Below are 21727 nucleotides of genomic sequence, written 5' to 3' on the forward strand. Positions count from 1 at the left end.
GCGTCATTATCCTGTACCCTCAGCGTCAGCGTCATTATCCTGCACCCTCAGTCTCCAACGACAAGGCTGCAGCTGATCGGTCATCACTGATTGTCTGCAGCCGTCATGTATTGCCCCCCACCCATCTCATCTGAGGAGGAAGCTAGGAGCTGGTCGGGATTTCTGGTGCCACCAGCCTGGTTGGTGAGGATGGCGGCGTTCCTCCCTGCAGACTCATGCCGCCAATGTCTTCACTGCAGAGAAATGAGCCTCCACAATCCGCCCAACACATTTTTCAGTCGCTGTTCTGCCCCCACAAGCCCCAGACACGGAGATGGCGCTGGAGTACGGGGGCGGCCTTATCTCCACGGCAGGGTCACAATGCCTGCCCCCTAGTGGTCGGGGCCAGTGATGGCGCGTCGACACAACAGGACGAGGCTGTCAGTCACGTGTCATCAAAGCCGAAACCGCTGCCGGACGTCCCTCAACGCGTGACTATGTACCCAAGGGGCGGCTGCCAACACACAGCCGGGCCTTATTCACCCTCCCCAGGTCTAACGCTGAGCCCAGTGCCTGTCACTACCCATCACATCAACAGCGCTGCAGCCAATCACTGAGCTCAGCAGCTCTGCCCGAGTTCAGGTCATGGCACAATGGAAAAATCCCTTTAATATTTTCTTAAGGGGCCATATTTGTTTTAAAAGGGACATTCACAAGAAAGATCTATGCAAATGTATGCAAATATTCTAAAAAAAAATAATATTGTAATTTTTTTACATCTGACTGTAGATGGACGGGCGCTTTGATAAGTGGCACTGCCCAATCCTCTGCTATTACTTGCTTTTACATCCCATCCATATTATTTTTAGGGGTCTCCTTTCTGAGCCAGGGGTGGGGTGCCAATAATGGAAGTGGGGTCTCACTGGTGGTGACCACCACACTCCACTATTACATCAAAGAAATTCCAACACCCTCAAGGGCTTGATGGACTCTGTCACGTGGTCCCTCTCAGCCGCAGTGGAGCACTGACTGCGCATGCGTCGCTCTCTGGCCCAGTGCGGTTCAAGCCTCGCCCGAGATTGAGAGGCGCCGCATCCAGCAGCTGATTGGCAGCCGGCGAATGAATGAGCGGACACGCCCCTTTCTCATTCTCCAGCCCTTTATCACGCCCCTTGGTATCACGTGGCCGGCGTGCTGAGGCCCGTGCGGCCATCTTAGTGAGGGCGGCTGCTCCAGTCTTCTGGAAACAAAGGCTGTGAGGAGAAGTTCCCGAGGACCAGAGACGCTGGCCTGTAATAAACACGTGTGGCTTTAGGAAATAGCCACTCAGGTCATGAATAAAAATAATTCAGGAAGTAAAAACTTTATTTGTAGGCTGTGGAAGCGAAAAAAAAACATGAAAAAGGGGCAATAATAAAATAACGAATAAAGGGGCAATAATAATAGTAATAATAATAATAATTAAAACTGTGCATGATTAGAGTATCATGGTGTAACGCGGCTGCGACAACCAGTGAACCACTCTTGACAATCCCTATCGCCAGCACCCATCAATCTCTGGGGGTCCGATCTCTGGAGGTCCGATCTCTGGGGGTCTCATCTCTGGGGGTCCGATATCTTGGCGTCCAATCTGTGGGGGTCCGATCTGTGGGGGTCCGATCTGTGGGGGTCCGATCTCTGATGGTCCGATCTCTGGGGGTCCGATCTCTGGGGGTCTGATCTCTGGGGGTCTGATCTCTGGGGTCTGATCTCTGGGGGTCCGATCTCTGGGGGTCTGATCTCTGGGGGGGGTCCGATCTCTGGGGGTCTGATCTCTGGGGGTCCGATCTCTGGGGGTCTGATCTCTGGGGTCTGATCTCTGGGGGTCCGATCTCTGGGGGTCTGATCTCTGGGGGGGGTCCGATCTCTGCGGGTCCGATCTCTGGGCGTCCGATCTCTGGGGTCCGATCTCTGGGGTCTGATCTCTGGGGGTCTGATCTCTGGGGGTCCGATCTCTGGGGGTCTGATGTCTGGGGGGCCGATGTCTGGGGGGCCGATCTCTGGGGGTCCGATCTCTGGGGGTCTGATCTCTGGGGGTCTGATCTCTGGGGTCTGATCTCTGGGGTCCGATCTCTGGGGGTCCGATCTCTGGGGGGACACCCCCTGATCTAGCCATAGGGGGTCACTGCACGCCCCTATCCAATGAATACAGGGTAACTTAAAGGGGTCGTCCAGCAAATTCCCTCTACCGGTTGGGCGATAACTTACTGGGACCAGTGGATCCCGTGCAATCAGCAGAATGGGGCACAGGGGCGTAATGGGGAGGACGGGGCCTGACCCTAATGATTCGCATGTTTTCCTTTCATGATGGTGCTGGGGATCTGCACAGAACTTTTCCACTTTGTAAACCCCAGTCACACACCCGGGCCGTGCATTATGGGCACGATCGCTAATAATGGGGTCATTATATAACGGACAGCGCCCCCCGCTCCCTGCTGGCGCCATATACCTGCATGGTGCTATACACAAGGCACATTGGAAGACGCCAACATTAGTTTTCCAACATGGTTGTTATAGAGTTAATGAAAACCCTTGAAAAGTGGCATCTTGTGAGTGTGAAGCCTATTAGTACCAAGTGGCACCTGCCCTTATTAAAGATGGCGGCGGCGTCCCCCCAGCCGTCTCCATGGCAATCAATGCCATCCTTCTTCTCCATAGGACAAAGAAGGAGCGGCGTCATGACGTCACGCCGCCCATGCCGCGCTTGGAGTATATAATGCGGAGGGGGAGGGGAGCGCAGCTTAGTGGAGCAGTGTTGGCCGCGGGAGAGGCGGCTGCAGCCGGCGGAGTCCCGGAGAACGGCGGCTGCCGGAGGTGTGGAGAGAGGTGAGCGGCGGAGCGCGGCGGGGGCAGCTCGGCCACTGGAGGGCGCTGTGCCCGGCCGCACAGGAGGAGGGGAGCGCACTGGGCAGTCAGTGAATGAAGGGGGCGGGTAGTGGGAGGCGCAGCCGGGACAAAGGGGCCTGATAGCAGCGAGGAGCTCCAGGTATTGGGGTGCTGGGGGCAGGGCTGGCACTGACCGTCTGTGAGGGGCAGGGTGGGCGTCACTGGGCACTGCCAGTACTTGTGCCCCTGGCATCATGTGCCCCCCCATGCCAATCCATCATGGCTGGACTTTCTGTAAGTTGCCCACTCTGCCCCAAAAGTTGGCGTTGACCTTAGTGTTTGGTGCCTACGTTGGGCAAGTCGCCAGGTGACCGTGCCCCGGGGTACACTAATCCGCGGCGTCTCTTTGGGTATGATGGAGATGGGCGCTGGGTGGCACCGTTGGGTCCAGGGCACGGTGTGGAGGTGCCAGGGCAGCGCCATTCTGTGTGTCTGGAGTAGCGGCTCTTTGCTGGCTGGTGACAATTCCTAGACTGCTCCTGGGCGAGGGTGGCATCATGGTGCCAAGCTGGCAGAATTGGCTGCTCATTGCTGCACCCGTCCACTGTTGTTTTGTGGTTGGACAATACAGGGCACAACGTAATAAGGTAGATGCCAGGAGCCATATATGACCGTTATACCGTGCGTGGCGGGACTGGCATCTACGGTAATCTGCCCACTACTATGGTTTATCTGGGGCATCTTCTGAGCGTTGGTCACCGTGGTGGTCCTCTTTATGATCTTGTGCCATGTGTAGACCCCCTTGTTTTCAGGGGCTGGAGGTGGTCGCAGGTTATTTCTAGAGCAGGTGGTAGCTGCAGACCCAAGTGGTCGCATCGCCTCCATCACACAAATGCGCGCTCGATTTGGCGGAATGTGCACGTGTAGTCGTGGGGGAGAAGCGTAAGCTCCCGCGAGACCCCTCCGAGGACAACGCTGGAGACGTCGCCATAAGTAGATGATTGGGCTTGTGTATGGCCGCCTACTGACGGGGCACCGCGCCATGAACGGGGGAGAGGGGGTCCGGCAGCGGCAGGGCACGTTGCCCATCTTAGCGGATTGTTGCCCCCTGTCTGCACCATACACTGTGGTGATGGCGGATCCCATTGGCCGTGATGGATATAGACAACGCTAATGTAACTCTGCATCACAACACGTCTCTTAAAGGGATCCTTCAGCACTGGAGATAATGTGCCTTATAGGGACAGGCCGGACTGAGGGATGCTAATGGAGCTCATTGCTTTATGCTACGCAGCTCCTAAATCTCACTGCCTAAAAGTCTTCACCCGACCCCTGCCATGATGGCACCAGTTGTTGAGTAGGCCATGCTAAGGCTCCTTCACAGCGGTGCTGGAGGAACTGGTGGGACATCGGTCATCACGTTTATCAATGCAATTGGACGATGATTGTCAATGGTTCCTTTTACCACCTGTTATCAGTCTGGTGCTTGTAGTGGCCCAGGGGGTGGGGTGATGCTGGTAGCTATTCTGGTGGGTCAGGGGGCATGGGATTCTGGTAGCAGCCCTAGTTGCTCTTTGGGGGTGTTCTGTAAGCGGCCCTGGTGACGAGGGGGATTTTGGCTTTGCTCGAGGCCCTGGTGGCTCAGGGATGGGAGGTAGCAGTTTGTGGCTATGGCGGTACAGAAGGGAGGTGTAGCTGGTAGCGATCCTGGTGGTAGCGAGGTTAGCTGGTGGCTCATGGGGTATAGCTGGTAGCGGCACTGGTGGCTCAGAAGGATGAGTTCTAATATTGGCCCTGGTGGCTCGGGGGAGAGGATGGGGCTCTGCTAGAGTCCTCGGTGTCTCAAGGAAGGGGGTGTGCTGCAAGCGGCCCTGGTTTCTCAGGGTTGAAGGGTAGTTGGTAGCAGCCCTGGTGCTATGGGGAGGGAGTAGCTGGTGATCTTGGTGGCTCAAGGTGGTTGGGGGTAGCTGGTAGTGGTCCTGGTGGCTCGAGGGATGCTGGTAGTGCTTCGGTGGTGCTGATTTCTTAGGAAAGGGGTTTGATTGTGGGGTTGTTGGTGCTAGGCAGGTCCTCAGCCTCTCACTGGATATCTTCAGAGCCCACCCTGACCCCCTTACACCTGATAACCTACAGTTGGTCTTCCCTTTCTTACAGGTGGGTTCCCATCTTCTGTAGGAATCCCCATGTTCCCCTGCATTCCATCATTTTATGATCAGTGGGGGTCCGTCCGTCTACTGAATCAGGGGGCTGCGGCGCTGGCTTAGAGCAGGGTCCCCTGTGTACAATTTCCCTGGACCCACCCCGTTCACTTTAATGGGGTCTTGCACAATTCATTGGATTGCAGGCTGCGTGGTCGTCCTTTGTGGTTCTCCCCTATTGTCGACCTTTGTAGTTTTCTGTCTCTGATGCTCCCAAAAAAGCCGTTCAGAGGGCGAGAAGGAGGAATAATGGAGGTGACGGAGCAGAATGGCCCCATTGTTCTGCACCAGGAGCCTTGCTGCTTTCTTATCTCCTGGTGCCCTCTGTGCCCTGTGCTGGACATTGCTCACCACTGTCCCCTTAGTTATGATTTATCCATAGTACCAGGGACTAATAGTCCCCCGTGCCACTCGCCTGCCCTCCGTCCTCTCCATGGGTCGGCTCCCGCTCTCCCGTTAAATATTCTGGCCATCATTTGCTTTTTCTTGGGAGTCACGTTTTTTGTCGTCTTGCATTTGCCAACTTTGTCTTGCACCAAATTTTTAAGAATGGCGCACGCCCTCCATGAATTCGGCAGAGAATCGAGCATGCTTTTTGTTTTTGTCTTTACCCGTTTTTCTTTTGAGACTTTTCAGCGGTCATAAATCTTTTAAAAATTTGATTTTTTTATTTGTCAAATTGAAAACTTATCCAGAAACGTTACTTCGGGCACGGACAAGAATCAGGCTTGCGCCCCCCCCCCCCCCCCCCCCCCCAAAAAAAACAAAAAAAAAAAAATGTGACATTTGGTAAAAGTCTCATTTCACGACTTGGTCTACAACATCTGGATGAGCAAAGAAAAATAGAAAAAAGACAATGTGAATAGTCCCGCCCAAAAAAGAAAAGAGCAGAAAAGTGGATAAATTGCAATGGTGAATTGGGGCCGTGATCTTGTAGATGGGGAGAGCCACGTTCGGCTTGTTCCCTACTGTGAAGTGGCTGATGTGCACCAGGCGCAGGACAGCGTGGAACCGGGGGGCATTGTGCAGATAAGGCTACGGACAGCAGCCCTTGTGCATGATCTGGCTCCTTAATCACATGCTGGTCGCTTAGAAGCCACAGAGTAAGACAGACCCTCTTTAAAATGGTGCATAAGAGGGGGGGGGGGGGGCAATGGTTGGAGGCCATGGTTGCATTTCCTTTGTGCTGGAGGCCAATGGTTGACTAGGCTTGGCGCAGGGAAGCTTTGGAGGTCAACGGTTGCGTCAGCCTGGAAGAGTTGCATTGGCTTTGGGGAAGACAGTGGAGGAGGAGAATTGTTTCATTGGACTGGAGGGGACACAGCAGAGGCAATCGGTTGCGTTGGTCTGGGGGGGGGGGGGGGGCAGCAGAGGAAGCCAATGGTTGCGTCGGTCTGGGGGGCAGTGGAGGAGGCCAGTGGTTGCGTCGGTCTGGGGGGGCAGCGGAGGAGGCAAGTGGTTGCGTCGGTCTGGGGGGGGGAGCGAAGGAGGCCAGTGGTTGCGTCGGTCTGGGGGGCAGCGAAGGAGGCCAGTGGTTGCGTCGGTCTGGGGGGGGGGGGGAGCGAAGGAGGCCAGTGGTTGCGTCGGTCTGGGGGGCAGCGGAGGAGGCCAGTGGTTGCGTCGGTCTGGGGGACAGCGAGGGAGGCCAATGGTTGTGTCGGTCTGGGGGGGCAGCGGAAGAGGCCAGTGGTTGCGTCGGTCTGGGGGGCAGTGGAGGAGGCCAGTGGTTGCGTCGGTCTGGGGGGCAGCGAAGGAGGCCAGTGGTTGCGTCGGTCTGGGGGGGGGGAGCGAAGGAGGCCAGTGGTTGCGTCGGTCTGGGGGGCAGCGGAGGAGGCCAGTGGTTGCGTCGGTCTGGGGGACAGCGAGGGAGGCCAATGGTTGTCGGTCTGGGGGGGCAGCGGAAGAGGCCAGTGGTTGCGTCAGTCTGGGGGCAGTGGAGGAGGCCAGTGATTGCGTCGGTCTGGAGGGGCAGCGGAAGAGGCCAGCGGTTGCGTCAGTCTGGAGGGGCAGTGGAGGAGGCCAGTGGTTGCGTCGGTCTGGGGGCGTAGCGGGGGAGGCCAATGGTTGCGTTGGCATGGAGGGGGGGTGCAGCAGAGGAGGCCATCGGTTGCATTGGTCTGGGGGGGCAGCGGAGGAGGCCAGTGGTTGCGTCGGTCTGAGGGGGGGGGGGCAGCGGATGAGGCCAATGGTTGCATTGGTCAGAGGGCAGCGGGGAAGGCCAGTGGTTGCATTGGCCTGGAGGGGGCGCAGCAGCGGAGGCCATCGGTTGCATTGGTCTGGGGGGGCAGCTGATGAGGCCAATGGTTGCATTGGCCTGGAGGGGGCGCAGCAGCGGAGGCCATCGGTTGCATTGGTCTGGGGGGGGGCAGCTGATGAGGCCAATGGTTGCATTGGTCTGGGGGGGCAGCTGATGAGGCCAATGGTTGCATTGGCCTGGGGGGGGGCAGCGGGGGAGGCCAGTGGTTGCATTGGTCTGGGGGGGCAGCTGATGAGGCCATCGGTTGCATTGGTCTGGGGGGGCAGCTGATGAGGCCAATGGTTGCATTGGCCTGGAGGGGGCGCAGCAGCGGAGGCCATCGGTTGCATTGGTCTGGGGGGGGCAGCTGATGAGGCCAATGGTTGCATTGGCCTGGAGGGGGCGCAGCAGCGGAGGCCATCGGTTGCATTGGTCTGGGGGGGGCAGCTGATGAGGCCAATGGTTGCATTGGCCTGGAGGGGGCGCAGCAGCGGAGGCCATCGGTTGCATTGGTCTGGGGGGGGGGCAGCTGATGAGGCCAATGGTTGCATTGGCCTGGAGGGGGCGCAGCAGCGGAGGCCATCGGTTGCATTGGTCTGGGGGGGGGGCAGCTGATGAGGCCAATGGTTGCATTGGCCTGGGGGGGGGCAGCGGGGGAGGCCATCGGTTGCATTGGTCTGGGGGGGCAGCTGATGAGGCCAATGGTTGCATTGGTATAGGGGGGGATGGCGGAGGAGGAGGTTAATTGTTTTTTCAGCCTGGAGGGGGCACAGAGGCCGGTGGTGGGCGCACCCTGGAGGGGAGTAGCAGCAGACCGCGTTGCCGCTGTTTGTTAGCCGCCTCTCACCGCTTTGCCTTTTCCATGGCACAGATAAAAATCGTTCAATAATTAATGCCTTTTCTTTTGAAGCTTCTTTTCTGCTTTTTTTCCTCCTCTCCCTTGTGCCTTTCCCCTTCATCCGGGTAAGCAGCGTCTTGTTGTAGACGCCTCGTGGTTTCTCCTTGAGAAGAGCAGATTGTGTTTTATCTCTCCTCCATCCTAATTTAATTCATTTTGTGTCGTACCTGGACGTTGCCGGCCCGGCCCTGTAATTAACACAAGCAAGACATCAAAGTGCAAGTAATTTCCCGCTCCAATCATAGAAGGGCGTTAATCAGATTCTTGGCTTTAATTAAATCTCCCAGTGCCGTATAAAAGGAGCTGCCAGAAAGCGCCGGCCGCCCCCTCCGCGCCATAAATCGCAGCATTACTGGGGGGGGGGGGGCGGCGAGCACCTACCAAACCTTCCCCTGTGTTCAGGCAGCGCCGGTCGGTGGCGTGGGCGGCTGCGTGTAACCTGACAGCTCCATTTTCATTTTCTGCCTCCAGCCGGGAGCCGCTTGATCATTTTAATTTTTTTCCTGTTCTTGATTAATTTTCCACCTCTGCATTGTGCATGCGTCGGGGATCTGCGCCCGGTGCCGAGAGTCTGCAGCTTCTCTAGATGGAGTCAACGCTGGCGAAAGCAAGGAAGGCTCCTAGATAGGGGGTCCATGCCCGGGGGCATCGATGGAGATTATAGAGGAATGTCGCCTTAGCAATGCAGTGAGTTTACATTCTGCCCTCAGATTGCATTCACTTCTATAGGAGTTGAGCTGCAGTACCAAAAATGGCCACTACACGGCGTACCGAGCGGTGGCGTTTTGTCCTGGTGAATCCGGACGCCCCACAGGCAGCTGAGGGTTGGACCTCCACCCCTATCCTAAACTATCCTAAGAACAGGTCCCCATTATCCCCCTTAACCATTGTGAGCCCAAGACTGGACAGTTTTCAGGAGGCAGGTAGCCAGCGCTGCTTGGAAAGTGGCCAGAAGACCCCTTTACTGGGTCAGCGGGGTGGGTATATTGTACTATATCTGCTACTCGTTGGACGGCAATTATCTAGTTTAACCTTTTTAAAAAGTAGGAAAAGAAATGGAAAAAGTACGACTCCTGGATCCGACTACACCAGGCCTGCTCGTAGTCTGTTACCATGGAGACTTATAGGTCTCTATGGGAACTGTAGACTTATAGATGTAGGGAATGAGTGATCTACTGATTTTAGTGATGTAATCCCTCTAGATCTGGTGTATCAACAATGCTGCCCCTTCTGACATCCGCCGTACATGCTGCAAACCGCCATATATGTATAGCACCATGATGGCGCCTGCTCAACTGTGCAGCCAGCGCCATCATCTGCCACGTATCCTAACTGACACCTTGCTGCAACGGCCACAAGCAGTATTTAAAGGAGTTGTCCACAACTCGGAGAACACCTTCTCAATCTGAATTTTTGCCCCCCAGTTAAAATAAAACACCTGTGCTGGTGCCATTCCAGTAGATGCCATGACAGCCCAAGGCTAAAAGTAATGGCTTTCAGATCAGCCAGCTACGGTGGCTTGTAAGGCCGTGCAGGGTCTAAAGCTGACAGATCTAATATACAGCAGTACAGTATAGCAATCGGGCAAGAAAAAGCTAAAGGACCATATAAACACTTGAAGTAGTTGCGGAAAAAAAATTGTGAAAATAATTAAAAAAAAAAGTGTAAAAAAAAAAAATAATAGTGGAACAATATTTTACCACAATACATTTTTTTTTCCTTAATGTAAAAATTAAAGTAAACAAATAGTGTCTGGACTCGTTCGGAATGTCCTAAGATATAAAACTGTATTATGACCCATTTGATGAACGCCGTAAAAAAAAAAAAAGTCTTTTTCATTACAGTGACACAGAAAAATAGAATGAAAAGTGATCAAAAAGTGGAATAAAATGATCACTGAAAGTTATATCTCGTCTCTCAAGGAATGTGGCCCGTCAAATTAAAATTTTATTTCCCTCTGAGGTCCATTGGCCCCTCTCTGGCTTTGAGGCCCCTCTCTGGCTTTGAGGCCCCTCTCTGGCTTTGAGGCCCCTCTCTGGCTTTGAGGCCCCTCTCTGGCTTTGAGGCCCCTCTCTGGCTTTGAGGCCCCTCTCTGGCTTTGAGGCCCCTCTCTGGCTTTGAGGCCCCTCTCTGGCTTTGAGGCCCCTCTCTGGCTTTGAGGCCCCTCTCTGGCTTTGAGGCCCCTCTCTGGCTTTGAGGCCCCTCTCTGGCTTTGAGGCCCCTCTCTGGCTTTGAGGCCCCTCTCTGGCTTTGAGGCCCCTCTCTGGCTTTGAGGCCCCTCTCTGGCTTTGAGGCCCCTCTCTGGCTTTGAGGTCCCCTCTCCTTTATCGGTTCTCTACAACTTCTGTTCGGTCTGTATGAGATTTGATAAAATGCAAACAAAAACATACTGCCTGCTGTGTATGCAGCCACTGGTGCCCGCCATTGATTTGCACGCTCGGGCTGAGGCTGCAGTCTACGTCCCTTGGAGTAAGGTCAATTATTTCTGAATTACACCAGGAATACTGACGGTGCAGATATTAAGGGCACCCTGGTTGCGGCTGCCGGGGAGCTCGTCTCATACATCATCCTCGCTTTTTGGCATGGTCCTCACAGCTCTCCGTAGTCGCGATACCCCTGGGTGTGTTATGTGCAGTAAGTGGGGTACAGGCGCTTAGACCTTTTTAAAGGGCCGCTGAAAAACGAAAGCTGGAGTGGACTTAGCAAGGTCATGGCTCAAGGTGTGATTCTGCTTCCCTGCTTTATGGTAAATGCTGCAAATGATAAAGGATTAATGTTGTCCTCTTCTCTCACAGATAAACATTGATTGAGCCTCTTCACCTGCGCCATGTCCACCCCAGATCCGCCTATGGGCGGCACTCCTAGGCCTGTCCAGTCCCCAGGCCCGGGCCCTTCTCCTGGTGCTATGATGGGTCCTAGCCCTGGGCCATCTCCTGGATCAGCGCACAGCATGATGGGACCAAGCCCTGGGCCACCAATTCCCCCTCAAGGCCCCAGTGGATATCCTCCTGAAAACATGCACCAGATGCATAAGGTTAGTCTTTTCTGTGTGCGACTGGCTGGAAGACCACCACAAATCGACCCGTCGCTGCTCTCCAGGACTTGGTGCTGCCGTGTATTGACACCGTTACGCACTGATTTTTTTAGTGGAGCAAAGCCTAAAGCTGCGCCCCTGCCCCAAATCACCGCCAGGGAGTGGCTACAAATTACTGGGGTTGTCCATTTGAGGACAAGACAAAAATTAGACACTTTCCCCCTCTCCCCAGTCCTTATGATGGTTACCTGCTATCCTCACATGATAGCTGCCCAATAATCCACTTCCTTTCTTATTGCAGCCCATGGAGTCCATGCATGAGAAGCCCATGCCGGAAGACCCCCGTTATACCCAGATGAAGGGAATGGCCATGCGGCCGGGTGGCCTTTCTGGAATGGGGCCACCGCCAAGTCCGATGGACCAACACTCACAAGGTATATGGTACAGATGGATCCACCTTATGATCTGCTACACCTCTAAATGGCATCATCCATCTCCTCGATATACAGCCTTAGTAACTTGCTGGCATTTGGGATGAGACTGGTATATCATGGTCTATTTCCCCTGCCCACAGGTTACCCCTCACCCCTGGGCAGCTCTGAGCATATACCAAGTCCTGTGCCCTCTAATGGCCCACCCTCCGGACCTCCAATGCCCTCGGGCTCAGTAGGGGTGAATATGGAGAATGCGGACCCCCAGCAGCAGCAGCCGCCGCCTTCTCAGCAGCCGCCTCCACAGCAGCAGACAAGCCGCAGCCCAACGCCTTTCAACCAGAATCAGCTGCATCAGTTACGAGCGCAGATAATGGCTTATAAAATGCTGGCCAGAGGGCAACCAATACCCGATCAACTACAGATGGCCGTGCAAGGCAAGAGGCCCATGCCAGGGATGCAGCCACAGATGCAAACACTACCTCCACCTGCAGCTTCCGGGGCTGGACCTGTGCCCACCGCAGGGCAAGCACCACCCAGCTACAACAGACCTCATGGTGAGTCTAACAATGACTTCCTTCCCAGTATCGATGGGCGGACATTCAGTAGAAGCACCTCGCTGCTATATACCATCTTCTATACTACATGGCTGATGTTTCCTTCCTATTGTAGGAATGGCAGGACCAGCCATGCCACCTCCGGGACCTTCAGGTGCTCCTCCGGTTATGCCAGGGCATCCTCCAGGTGCTCCCCCCAAACCTTGGCCTGAAGGTAATGTTACAATAGCATAATCTTGAGACCTGACAGGAAATGTTGATCCTTGGCGTCCCCTGGTTTATTCTGTACTGTGTCTTCAATGGCCCCTTGCCACCCTGGTGCGGTTATTCCTCCACCCTAATGTCTGGACACTCTAACCCTCTGATCGGGTTAAACACCCCTGTGTCCTGTACAGTTTCATCAGTATTTTTAATTCTTTCAGGTCCAATGGCTAATGCCGCAGCTCCCGCCATTGCCCCCCAGAAGCTGATTCCTCCACAGCCAACTGGCCGCCCTTCTCCCGCACCCCCTGCAGTGCCACCTGCGGCATCTCCCGTTATGCCACCCCAGACGCAGTCCCCCGGCCAGCCGGCCCAACCCTCACCTATGGTTCATTACCATTCCAAAGCCAACCGTATCACTCCCATCCAGAAGCCCAGAGGCTTGGATCCAGTAGAAGTGCTACAAGAACGTGAATATCGGTAGGTCCCAAGAAGCAGCTCCTTAACCTGACCCGATATAAAGGATATGCTGACATCTCAATATACATATTTTTGGTGTTTAGACTCCAGGCCCGCATCGCACACAGGATCCAGGAACTGGAGAACCTCCCCGGGTCTTTAGCTGGTGACCTTAGGACCAAAGCGACCATAGAATTAAAAGCTCTCCGGCTCCTGAACTTCCAGAGACAGGTTTGTTCCCCGAGTCCTATGTGGTAGGCGAGAGCGTGGTCCTGCCCGGACCTCTCCAGACCATTCAGGTTTTTGTTATTCTGCTTTCCAGCTCCGACAAGAGGTTGTGGTCTGTATGAGGAGAGACACCGCTCTGGAAACGGCTCTGAATGCCAAGGCTTACAAGCGCAGTAAACGTCAATCCCTACGTGAGGCCAGAATCACTGAGAAACTGGAGAAGCAGCAGAAGATCGAGCAGGAACGCAAGAGACGGCAGAAGCACCAGGTGAGGAGGGCTTAATAATAATCGGAAACTATTCTCAAAAGTAAAAGCGGCTGCAGCAGACTCATGGTTTGGCCTTCTCTGCAGGAATATCTCAATAGCATCCTCCAGCATGCCAAGGACTTCAAAGAGTTCCACCGCTCCGTCACCGGGAAGATCCAGAAGCTGACCAAGGCCGTGGCCACGTATCATGCCAACACGGAACGGGAGCAGAAGAAGGAAAATGAGAGGATCGAGAAGGAGAGAATGCGGCGTCTCATGGTAGGTCCTGATAAGGCCATCTTTCCTCAAACTGGGTTCACCCCTACATAGGTGAGGATGCCTGCGCACTATGGCCAGGTCTTGTGCGCCCGTCCTATTTGTCGGCAGCGAGGTGGAGGTGAGCGACATCAGTTCACCTTTCTTAAACATTACCCGCCGCGATCTTCCAGGCAGAAGATGAGGAGGGCTACAGGAAACTGATTGACCAGAAGAAGGACAAGCGCTTGGCCTACCTCCTGCAGCAGACAGACGAGTACGTGGCCAACCTGACGGAACTGGTGAGGCAACACAAAGCCGCCCAGGTACTAAAAGAGAAGAAAAGGAGGAAAAAGAAAAAGGTGAGACTGTCAAATGTTTCGATTCAGAGAAATGGTGCTGCTCCTGTGTCATGAACCATCTGATATACCATGTCCTGTACGTGCCAGATCCAGGAGAACGCAGCAGATGGAGGACAACCGGCTCTAGGACCAGATGGAGAGGTGAGGACGGGAGACGGATATCGGTGGAGTACATGTTAGCAGGTGTGCAGGTTGCCTAGGATAGCTACTTCTTCTCCTTCATAGCCTCTGGATGAGACTAGTCAGATGAGTGACCTTCCTGTCAAAGTTATGCACGTGGAGAGCGGCAAGATCTTGACTGGTGTGGATGCTCCGAAGGCCGGACAGCTGGACACTTGGCTGGAGATGAACCCTGGGTATGTGAGAAGTAGTGACTACTGATGGGATAAGTTGTTATCTGAGCATGCTAAGTGTCTTCGGCGTGCTCGAATAACATGTTCGAGTCCCCACGGCTGCATGTCTCAGGCTATTAGACTGCTGCAACACATGTACAGTGGGTCCGGAAAGTATTCAGACCCCTTTACGTTTTTCGCTCTTTGTTTCATTGCAGCCATTTGGTAAATTCAAAAAAAGTTCATTTTTTTCTCATTGACGTACACTTTGCACCCCATCTTGACTGAAAAAAACCAGAAATGTAGAAATTTTTGCAAATTTATAAAAAAAAAGAAAAAATGACATATCACATGGTCATAAGTCTTCAGACCCTTTGCTCAGTGTTGAGTAGAAGCCCCTTTTGAGCTAGTACAGCCATGAGTCTTCTTGGGAAAGATGCAACAAGTTTTTCACCCCTGGATTTGGGGATCCTCGGCCATTCTTCCTTGCAGATCCTCTCCAGTTCCGTCAGGTTAGATGGTGAACGTTGGCGGACAGCCATTTTCAGGTCTCCCCAGAGATGCTCAATTGGGTTTAGGTGAGGACTCTGGCTGGGCCGGTCAGAAATGGTCAAAGAGTTGTTCTGAAGCCGCTCCTTTGTTATTTTAGCTGTGTGCTTAGGGTCGTTGTCTTGTTGGAAGGTGAACCTTCGGCCAAGTTTGAGGTCCAGAGCACTCTGGAAGAGGTTTTCACTCAAAATAGCTCAGTACTTGCCCACATTCATGTTTCCTTCAATGACAACCAGTCGTCCTGTCCCTGCAGCTGAAAAACACCCCCATAGCATGATGCTGCCACCACCATGTTTCACTGTTGGGATTGTACTCGGCAGGTGATGAGCAGTGCCTGGTTTTCTCCACACATACCGCTTAGAATTATCACCAAAAAGGTCTATCTTCGTCTCATCAGACCAGAGAATCTTATTTCTCAGTCTGGGAGGCCTTCATGTGTTTTTTTAGCAAACTCTATGCGGCTTTCATATGTCCTGCACTGAGGAGAGGCTTCCGTCGGGCCACTCTGCCATAAAGGCCTGACTGGTGGAGGGCTGCAGTGATAGTTGACTTTGTGGAACTTTTTCCCATCTCCCTACTGCATCTCTGAAGCTCAGACACAGTGATCTTGGGGTTCTTCTTTACCTCTCTCACCAAGGCTCTTCTCCCACGATTGCTCAGTTTGGCTGGACGGCCGGGTCTATGAAGACTTCTGGTGGTCCCAAACTTCTTCCATTTAAGGATTATGGAGGCCACTGTGCTCTTAAAAACCTTGAGTACTGCAGAAATTCTGTTGTAACCTTGGCCAGATCTGTGCCTTGACACAATTCTGTCTCTGAGCTCCTTGGCCAGTTCCTTTGACCTCATGATTCTCATTTGGTCTGACATGCACTGTGAGCTGTGAGGTCTTATATAGACAGGTGTGCGCCTTTCCAAATCAAGTCCTATCAGTTTAATTACACACAGCTGGACTCCAAAGAAGTAGTAGAAAAATCTCAAGGAGGATCACAAGGACTTAAATATGAGTGTCTGAGCAAAGGGTCTGAATACTTATGACCATGTGATATTTTTTTTTTTTTAAATTGCAAAAATTTCTACATTTCTGGGTTTTTTCCAGTCAAGACGGGGTGCAGAGTGTACATTAATGAGAAAAAAATGAACTTTTTTGAATTTTATCAAATGGCCGTAATGAAACAGAGTGAAAAATTTAAAGGGGTCTGAATACTTTCCGTACCCACTGTAGGGATTTCCTGTTTCGTAGGCAATCTCTGCGTCATTTGTGCCTGACGAATAGCCACGAGATATGCAGGCCCGGGGACTCGAACGTATTTTTCAAACACGCCGAAGTCACTGTCACCTGAGCATGCTTGGAAAATCCAAGCACATTCGCTTGTCGCTAGCACTGCCGCTTGATAAATCTCTGTGCAGTGAGCGCCCCCTAGTGGTGCTTGTGCGGTAAGTTCAGTTTTCTTTCAGCTTTTGTGAAGTCCATGACTCCATTCTTATTCTTCTAGCTATGAAGTTGCTCCCAGATCGGACAGCGAGGAGAGTGGATCAGAGGAGGAAGATGAGGTAAGAGATTTGCGTAGCGTGTCTTCATCCATACATTACTTTCTCTATCGCCTTTCATTGGGGGACACAGGAACCATGGGTGTATGCTGCTGCCACTAGGAGGCTGACACTATGCAAATAAAAAAAGTTAGCTCCTCCTCTGCAGTATACACCCCACCGACAGGAAGTAGGATATTCAGTTTAGCTTAGTGTCAGTAGGAGGTGGACACGGGTCTTTCATTAGACCCTTATCTACCTCAATGTGCGTCGTTTTTCTTTCAGGTTTTCTGGAGGGATACAGGGTGAACAGTCACACCTGTAATCCCACATTATGGACTATGAGTACGGCGTGTACGGCCACCCCGTATCCTCATAGAGCCCTCAGCAGAGCCATGATCCTGGCACACAAGCGTGCTCAGAAGTCCGGTCCTGGCTCCGTCCCCCACCCACTCGGCCACCAGAGCCTGTCGGTTGGAGGAGACGAGGACGTCCACCAGCAAGTTCAGGACGTCTTTTTCGGCATCCGGAATAATGAGGTATATTTCCTTTCCTCAGGTTTTTTTCCGGAAGAAGATATACAGATGAAGAAGGTGAGTATTTAGAAGGTCTCCCATCTATCTCCTTCAGGACCTTTAAGTTAGGGATTCCCTTTAGGGAGGTGAGGGGCCTTTTCCTAGGGGAAATGCCAGGTTTTTCAGCAGCTCTTTTGCCCTGCTCAGGCCTCCTTAACTCCCCCCAACCCCCCCCCCCCCTCCAGTCTCAATGCGGGCTCCGTCGCTATTTGAGGGGCTACCTTTTTCAGTGGTACAGGCGAGTTGTTCGCCACCGCCATGGCTTATTCGCCTCCTTCTCCCCTCAATCTGGCGGTCGCCGGCGTCTAACCTAGGAGGTCTACGCCGGCGCGACTGCCGCCGGTTTTCTAATCTAGGCCCCGGCTTCGGGCCTACTCCGGCGCGACGGCTGCCGGGTTCCAATTTAGGCCCCGGCCTCTTAGACCTACTTCGGCGCGGCGGTCGCCGGTTTCTAATTTAGGCCCCGGCCTCTCGGGCCTACTCTGGCGCAGTAACTCCGCCCCCCATTTGCTCTCCTTCGGGCGGGCTTTCTCCCGCCCGTATCTTCTTCCTGCAGGGCGTCTAGCTCCGCCCCCCATAGCAGTGCCCGCAACTGGCGCCATATTGGTTTCCCTGGTGTGTGCGCTTGTCTCCGCCCACTTCTTCCCAGCCACCGCTCTACAGCCGGCGCCATCTTCCTGCCCCAGGCTTGCGCTGTCGGCTCCATCTCCTCTTCCGTTTTTAATAGCGGGCCTTTTGCTCTCTCTTTCCTGGTGCAGCATCCAGCCCATCTTATGGTCCCTCAGGCGTCGCCAGGGATCGTCGCATCCAGCGGTGCATCTGTCCGCAGGACCTGCTCCTCTACAGCCTGGAAGCTACAGGACATCTGCTGTGAGTATCCCTACACAGCAGACTGACACTTCCCTCTGCCTCCGTCCCCTAACCCTCGGGCGCTATGTCTAATTCTAAGGCAGAACTCTCCCGTCCTCCTGCCTTTTCTGCTATTTTGGTCCATCACATTGTATGTTCGCCCTACATTTGCAGATTTCCCTCCCTCTGTCAGGACTGCGACGGCTCCGCGGTGCCTACCGCCCTGGACACCCCTGCTGTCCGAGAGAGTGAGTCCCCTATCCCAGCGTGCGTCTCCTCTCTGTCCCAATCCCTGCGATCTCACCCAAGTGTCTCAGACCCTAGTGTCTGCGCCGGATAGGTTGCTATGACATCACATCTTCTGCTGTGGCTAGCGGATCACAGGAGGCTCTGTCCGAGTCTACTAAGATTGGCCACAAAGGATCTAGACAGGAACGCGAAGCGTTCTCAGATGCACCTTCGGAAGATGTGTTGAAGCTGGATTCTAACCAAATCGCTAGCAGGGATATGGTTCAGAACCTCATTGCTGCAGTTAACCAAGCCTGTAGCATCAAAGATTCCGCTACGGAACCCGCAGATCAGGCGGTTTCGTTTAGACGGTCCAAACCACCTTCCAAAGTTTCTGAGTTTGAGGAGCTGGTGGCCAGAGAAAGAGAGAATCCGGCCAGACGCTTTCAAAGAGGACAGCGCCTCGGCGTGTTATATCCTTTTCCCCAGAGCACCGCTAACTGGACAGTTTCTCCTCCGTGGGCCCGCCAGTCTCCAGACTACACAGTCCGGCCCCCCTTTCCTGGTGCAGCACGTTCGAAGGAATCTAATGGTAGACATTTAGAATCCTTGGCGAGGTCAGCCTTCAAAGCGGCTGCGTCCACTCTTCGCCCGGCCTTTGCCTCCTCATGGGTTTCAAAGTCTGTGGCCAAATGAGCAAAGCAACTCCGTCAAGGCACTCTGACTGGGCCTAACCAGATCAGCTAGTGGGGCTTGCCAACCGGTTTTCTCATGTGATCGAGTATTTGGTCTCTGCTTCCCTGGATGCCGCGTCTCGTGCAGCTCAGACATCCAGCAATGTCGTGGCCATCCGCCTGACAGTTTGGCTTAAGGCCTGGCAAGCGGATCTGTGTTCTATGAAGGCACTTACCACCTTGCCCTTTCAGAGATCACGTCTTTTGGTCCCAGACCTCTTCCTCTACAGCAGAGGTCGCGAGCGCGCCAGGATAGGAAGAAGTTTTCCTTTAGGTCCACTTCTTCCTGGCTCTCCGGCTATTCCCAAGGAAGATCCACCAGGTCTACACCTGGAAGATGTACCTCGGCATGATTCTCCCTGGAATCCCGGCGCATCTCCCAAGCTAGGAGGTTGCCTTCCTCTCTTCAAAGACGTTTGGCTTATGGCGATGGAGGATGCATGGGTCAGGGAAGCGATATTCTCAGGATACAAAATTAATTTCGCTTCTCAGCCCTGGGATCGTTTCTTTGAATCTCGCCCTCCAAAGACCCGACCTTGTTTTCGGGTTTCTTTGCAGCCATCGCCTCTCTCCTCAGCGCGGAGGTAATCGTTCCCGTTTCCAGAAAGAGAAGGATTCACAGGCTTCTACTCGAACCAATCCCGGTTCTTAAGTTACTAAATAAAAGGGTCCATCTGCGAACTTCGGAATGGAATCCCTTCGTTCAGTAATCACTTCCATTTCGGCATAGGAGCTTCTGTACTCCATAGACGTTCTGGACGCCTAATTTCATGTCCCTATATCCCCAGGACATCACAGATTCCTGCACTTTGCAGTACATCAGGAGCATTCCCAATTGGTCGCCCTGCTTTACGGTCTCGCAACCGCTCCCAGGGTTTTCACAAAGATCGTGGCGGCGCTGATAGGCATCTTGAGTCAGGGGAATGGTACTTTTCCGTGACTCAACGACATCCTCATCAAGGCTCCGTCCTTTTCTCAGGTTCATGAGAGCCCGTCCATTGTCCTCCACACTCTAGCCCATTTCAGGTGGCTTGTCAACAGGAAGAAATCCTGTCTTGTTCCCTACCAGCACCTTGTCTTTCTGGGCATGCTCTTCGACACTTGTCAGACCAAAGTCTTCCTCCCCGAAGATAAGAGATCCATTCCTCGTTGGGACGTACGCTGGCTCCAGGTCCTCTGCTCTCCTTTCGATCGGCCATGAAGGTTCTGGAGAGCATGGCGGCAACATTGGTAGCGATTTCCTTCGCCCAATTTCACTCTCTACCTCTTCAGCAGGCCATTCCGTCTCACTGGGACAGGTCTGTCTTCTATCTGGATCGTCCGATCCTACTCTCTTACCAGGTCAAGCGGTCCCTCATCTGGTGGCTGACATTACCTCTCATCCCCCAGGGCAGGTCTTTCCTTCCAATTCTCTGGCGGGTGGTGATGATGGACGCCAGCCTGCTCGGCTGGGGCGCGGTGTTTCGCCACCTGTCTGTTCAGGGTCATTGGTTGGCGTAGGAGTCTTCTCTACCGATCAACGTCCTCGAGTTTCGGGCCATCCTCCCTCCCTTCGTCTCTGGGAAAGGATTCTCAGTGGTCTTCCTATCCGAATCCAGCGGACAATGCCACGGCGGTGGCATATGTCAACCTTCTAGGGGGGACTCGGAGCTCCTTGGCCGAGGTATCCAAGATCCTACTCTGGGCAGAGGCAATGGTTCCGGTGATATCCGCGGTGCATATTCCCGGCGTGGACAATTGTGCCGCCGGCTTCCTCAGCCACGAGGGTCTCGCGGCAGGGGAATGGCCCTGGCATCTGTAGATTTTCCATCAGATTAGTCTTCGATGGGGGACAGGTACAGGAATGTTCCTCTGTTCATCTCCAGGTCTCGCGACCCCCCTCGCAGGTGGCGTCGGCGCTCTGGCCATTCCTTGGTTGCAGTCCGTGCTGCCCTATCTATTCCCACTCCTGCCCTTACTTCCCAAGCTGTTGGTAAAGTTCAAAGCGGAAGGGGTGCCGGTTTTCTGATTGCCCGGACTGGCCCAGGAGAGCTTGGCTTGCGGAGACCGTCAATCTCCTCGCGGACGCTTCTTGGCGCCTTCCGGACAGGCCTGACCTGCTGTCTCAGGGTACGATTTGCCACCCGAATTCTCAGTCGCTCAGTTTAACGGCGTTGGCTGTTCATACCGCAGTTCTAAGAACGTCCGGCCTTTCGGACCGGGTGATTCACACCATGATCCAGGCTAGGAAGCCTTTGCCTTCCAGGATTTATTTTCGTACCTGGAAGGCTTATTTCCGTTGGTGCGAGTCCAACTGCATTTTACATAGGTCCCTTTCCTTGCCTTCCATTTTGGTTTTCCTTCGGGCAGGTCTGGACTCGGGCCTTGCGTTTAGTTCTCTGAAGGGCCAGGTTTCTGCGCTCTCCATCCTTTTTCAGAAGACTGTATCTTCTCGGCCACAGGTTAAGACCTCCCTTCAAGGAGTGGCCCATGCTGTCCCTCCGTTCAGGGCCCTGTGGATTCATGGGATATAAATCTGGTACTGGACGTTCTGAGGGTTTCCCCTTTGAGCCTCTCGCGGAGGTTCCCCTGTCTCTCTTCTATTTTGGAAGGTGGCCTTTCTTGTGGCCATCATCCGCCGCGTTTCCGAGTTGGCGGCCCTCTCTCGCCGACCTCCTTCCTTGGTCATCCGCCAGGACAAGGTGGTCCTCAGGTCTCTGCCTTCCTTCCTTACTAGGGTGGTTTCCACCTCAACGAGAGCATCGTTCTACTTTCCCTTTGCCCAGCTCCGACTCATCCTCTGGAGCGATCGTTGACCAAGCTGGACCTCGTTAGGGCAGTGAGGATCTACCTGGATAGAACGTCCGCTTTCCAGAAGACGGATTCTCTTTTCGTCATTCCTGATGGCACGCGCAGAGGCCTGCCGGTTTCCAAGGCGACTATTGCTCGCTGGTTCAGAACGGCAATTTGTAGGCCTACCAGGTCAAGTACAGAGTGCCCCCTC

The 21727-nt window shown here is 53.9% G+C and overlaps 1 protein-coding gene across 4 annotated transcripts in view; it reads left to right on the forward strand.

Moving 5' to 3' along the window:
* The first annotated feature begins 2738 nt into the window (after positions 1–2738).
* The window catches only part of SMARCA4 (SWI/SNF related BAF chromatin remodeling complex subunit ATPase 4), a 39690-nt gene continuing 20701 nt past the window's right edge, over positions 2739–21727 (forward strand). For 2 of the 4 annotated variants that reach the window (XM_069767140.1, XM_069767138.1), the window contains exons 1-13: positions 2739–2844; positions 10972–11210; positions 11512–11644; positions 11785–12198; positions 12314–12412; positions 12621–12879; positions 12963–13089; positions 13181–13354; positions 13439–13612; positions 13783–13950; positions 14038–14091; positions 14176–14306; positions 16325–16382. In XM_069767140.1, coding sequence (XP_069623241.1) covers positions 11004–11210; positions 11512–11644; positions 11785–12198; positions 12314–12412; positions 12621–12879; positions 12963–13089; positions 13181–13354; positions 13439–13612; positions 13783–13950; positions 14038–14091; positions 14176–14306; positions 16325–16382 — 1998 coding nt within the window. In that variant the 5' untranslated portion in view covers positions 2739–2844; positions 10972–11003. Of the gene's footprint in view, positions 2845–2961; positions 3005–10971; positions 11211–11511; positions 11645–11784; positions 12199–12313; positions 12413–12620; positions 12880–12962; positions 13090–13180; positions 13355–13438; positions 13613–13782; positions 13951–14037; positions 14092–14175; positions 14307–16324; positions 16383–21727 lie in introns of those variants that run through there. The other 2 variants (XM_069767141.1, XM_069767139.1) reach the window with 1 other exon arrangement.

Source organism: Ranitomeya imitator, chromosome 4 (assembly GCF_032444005.1).
Source record: "Ranitomeya imitator isolate aRanImi1 chromosome 4, aRanImi1.pri, whole genome shotgun sequence".
NCBI lineage: Eukaryota > Metazoa > Chordata > Amphibia > Anura > Dendrobatidae > Ranitomeya > Ranitomeya imitator.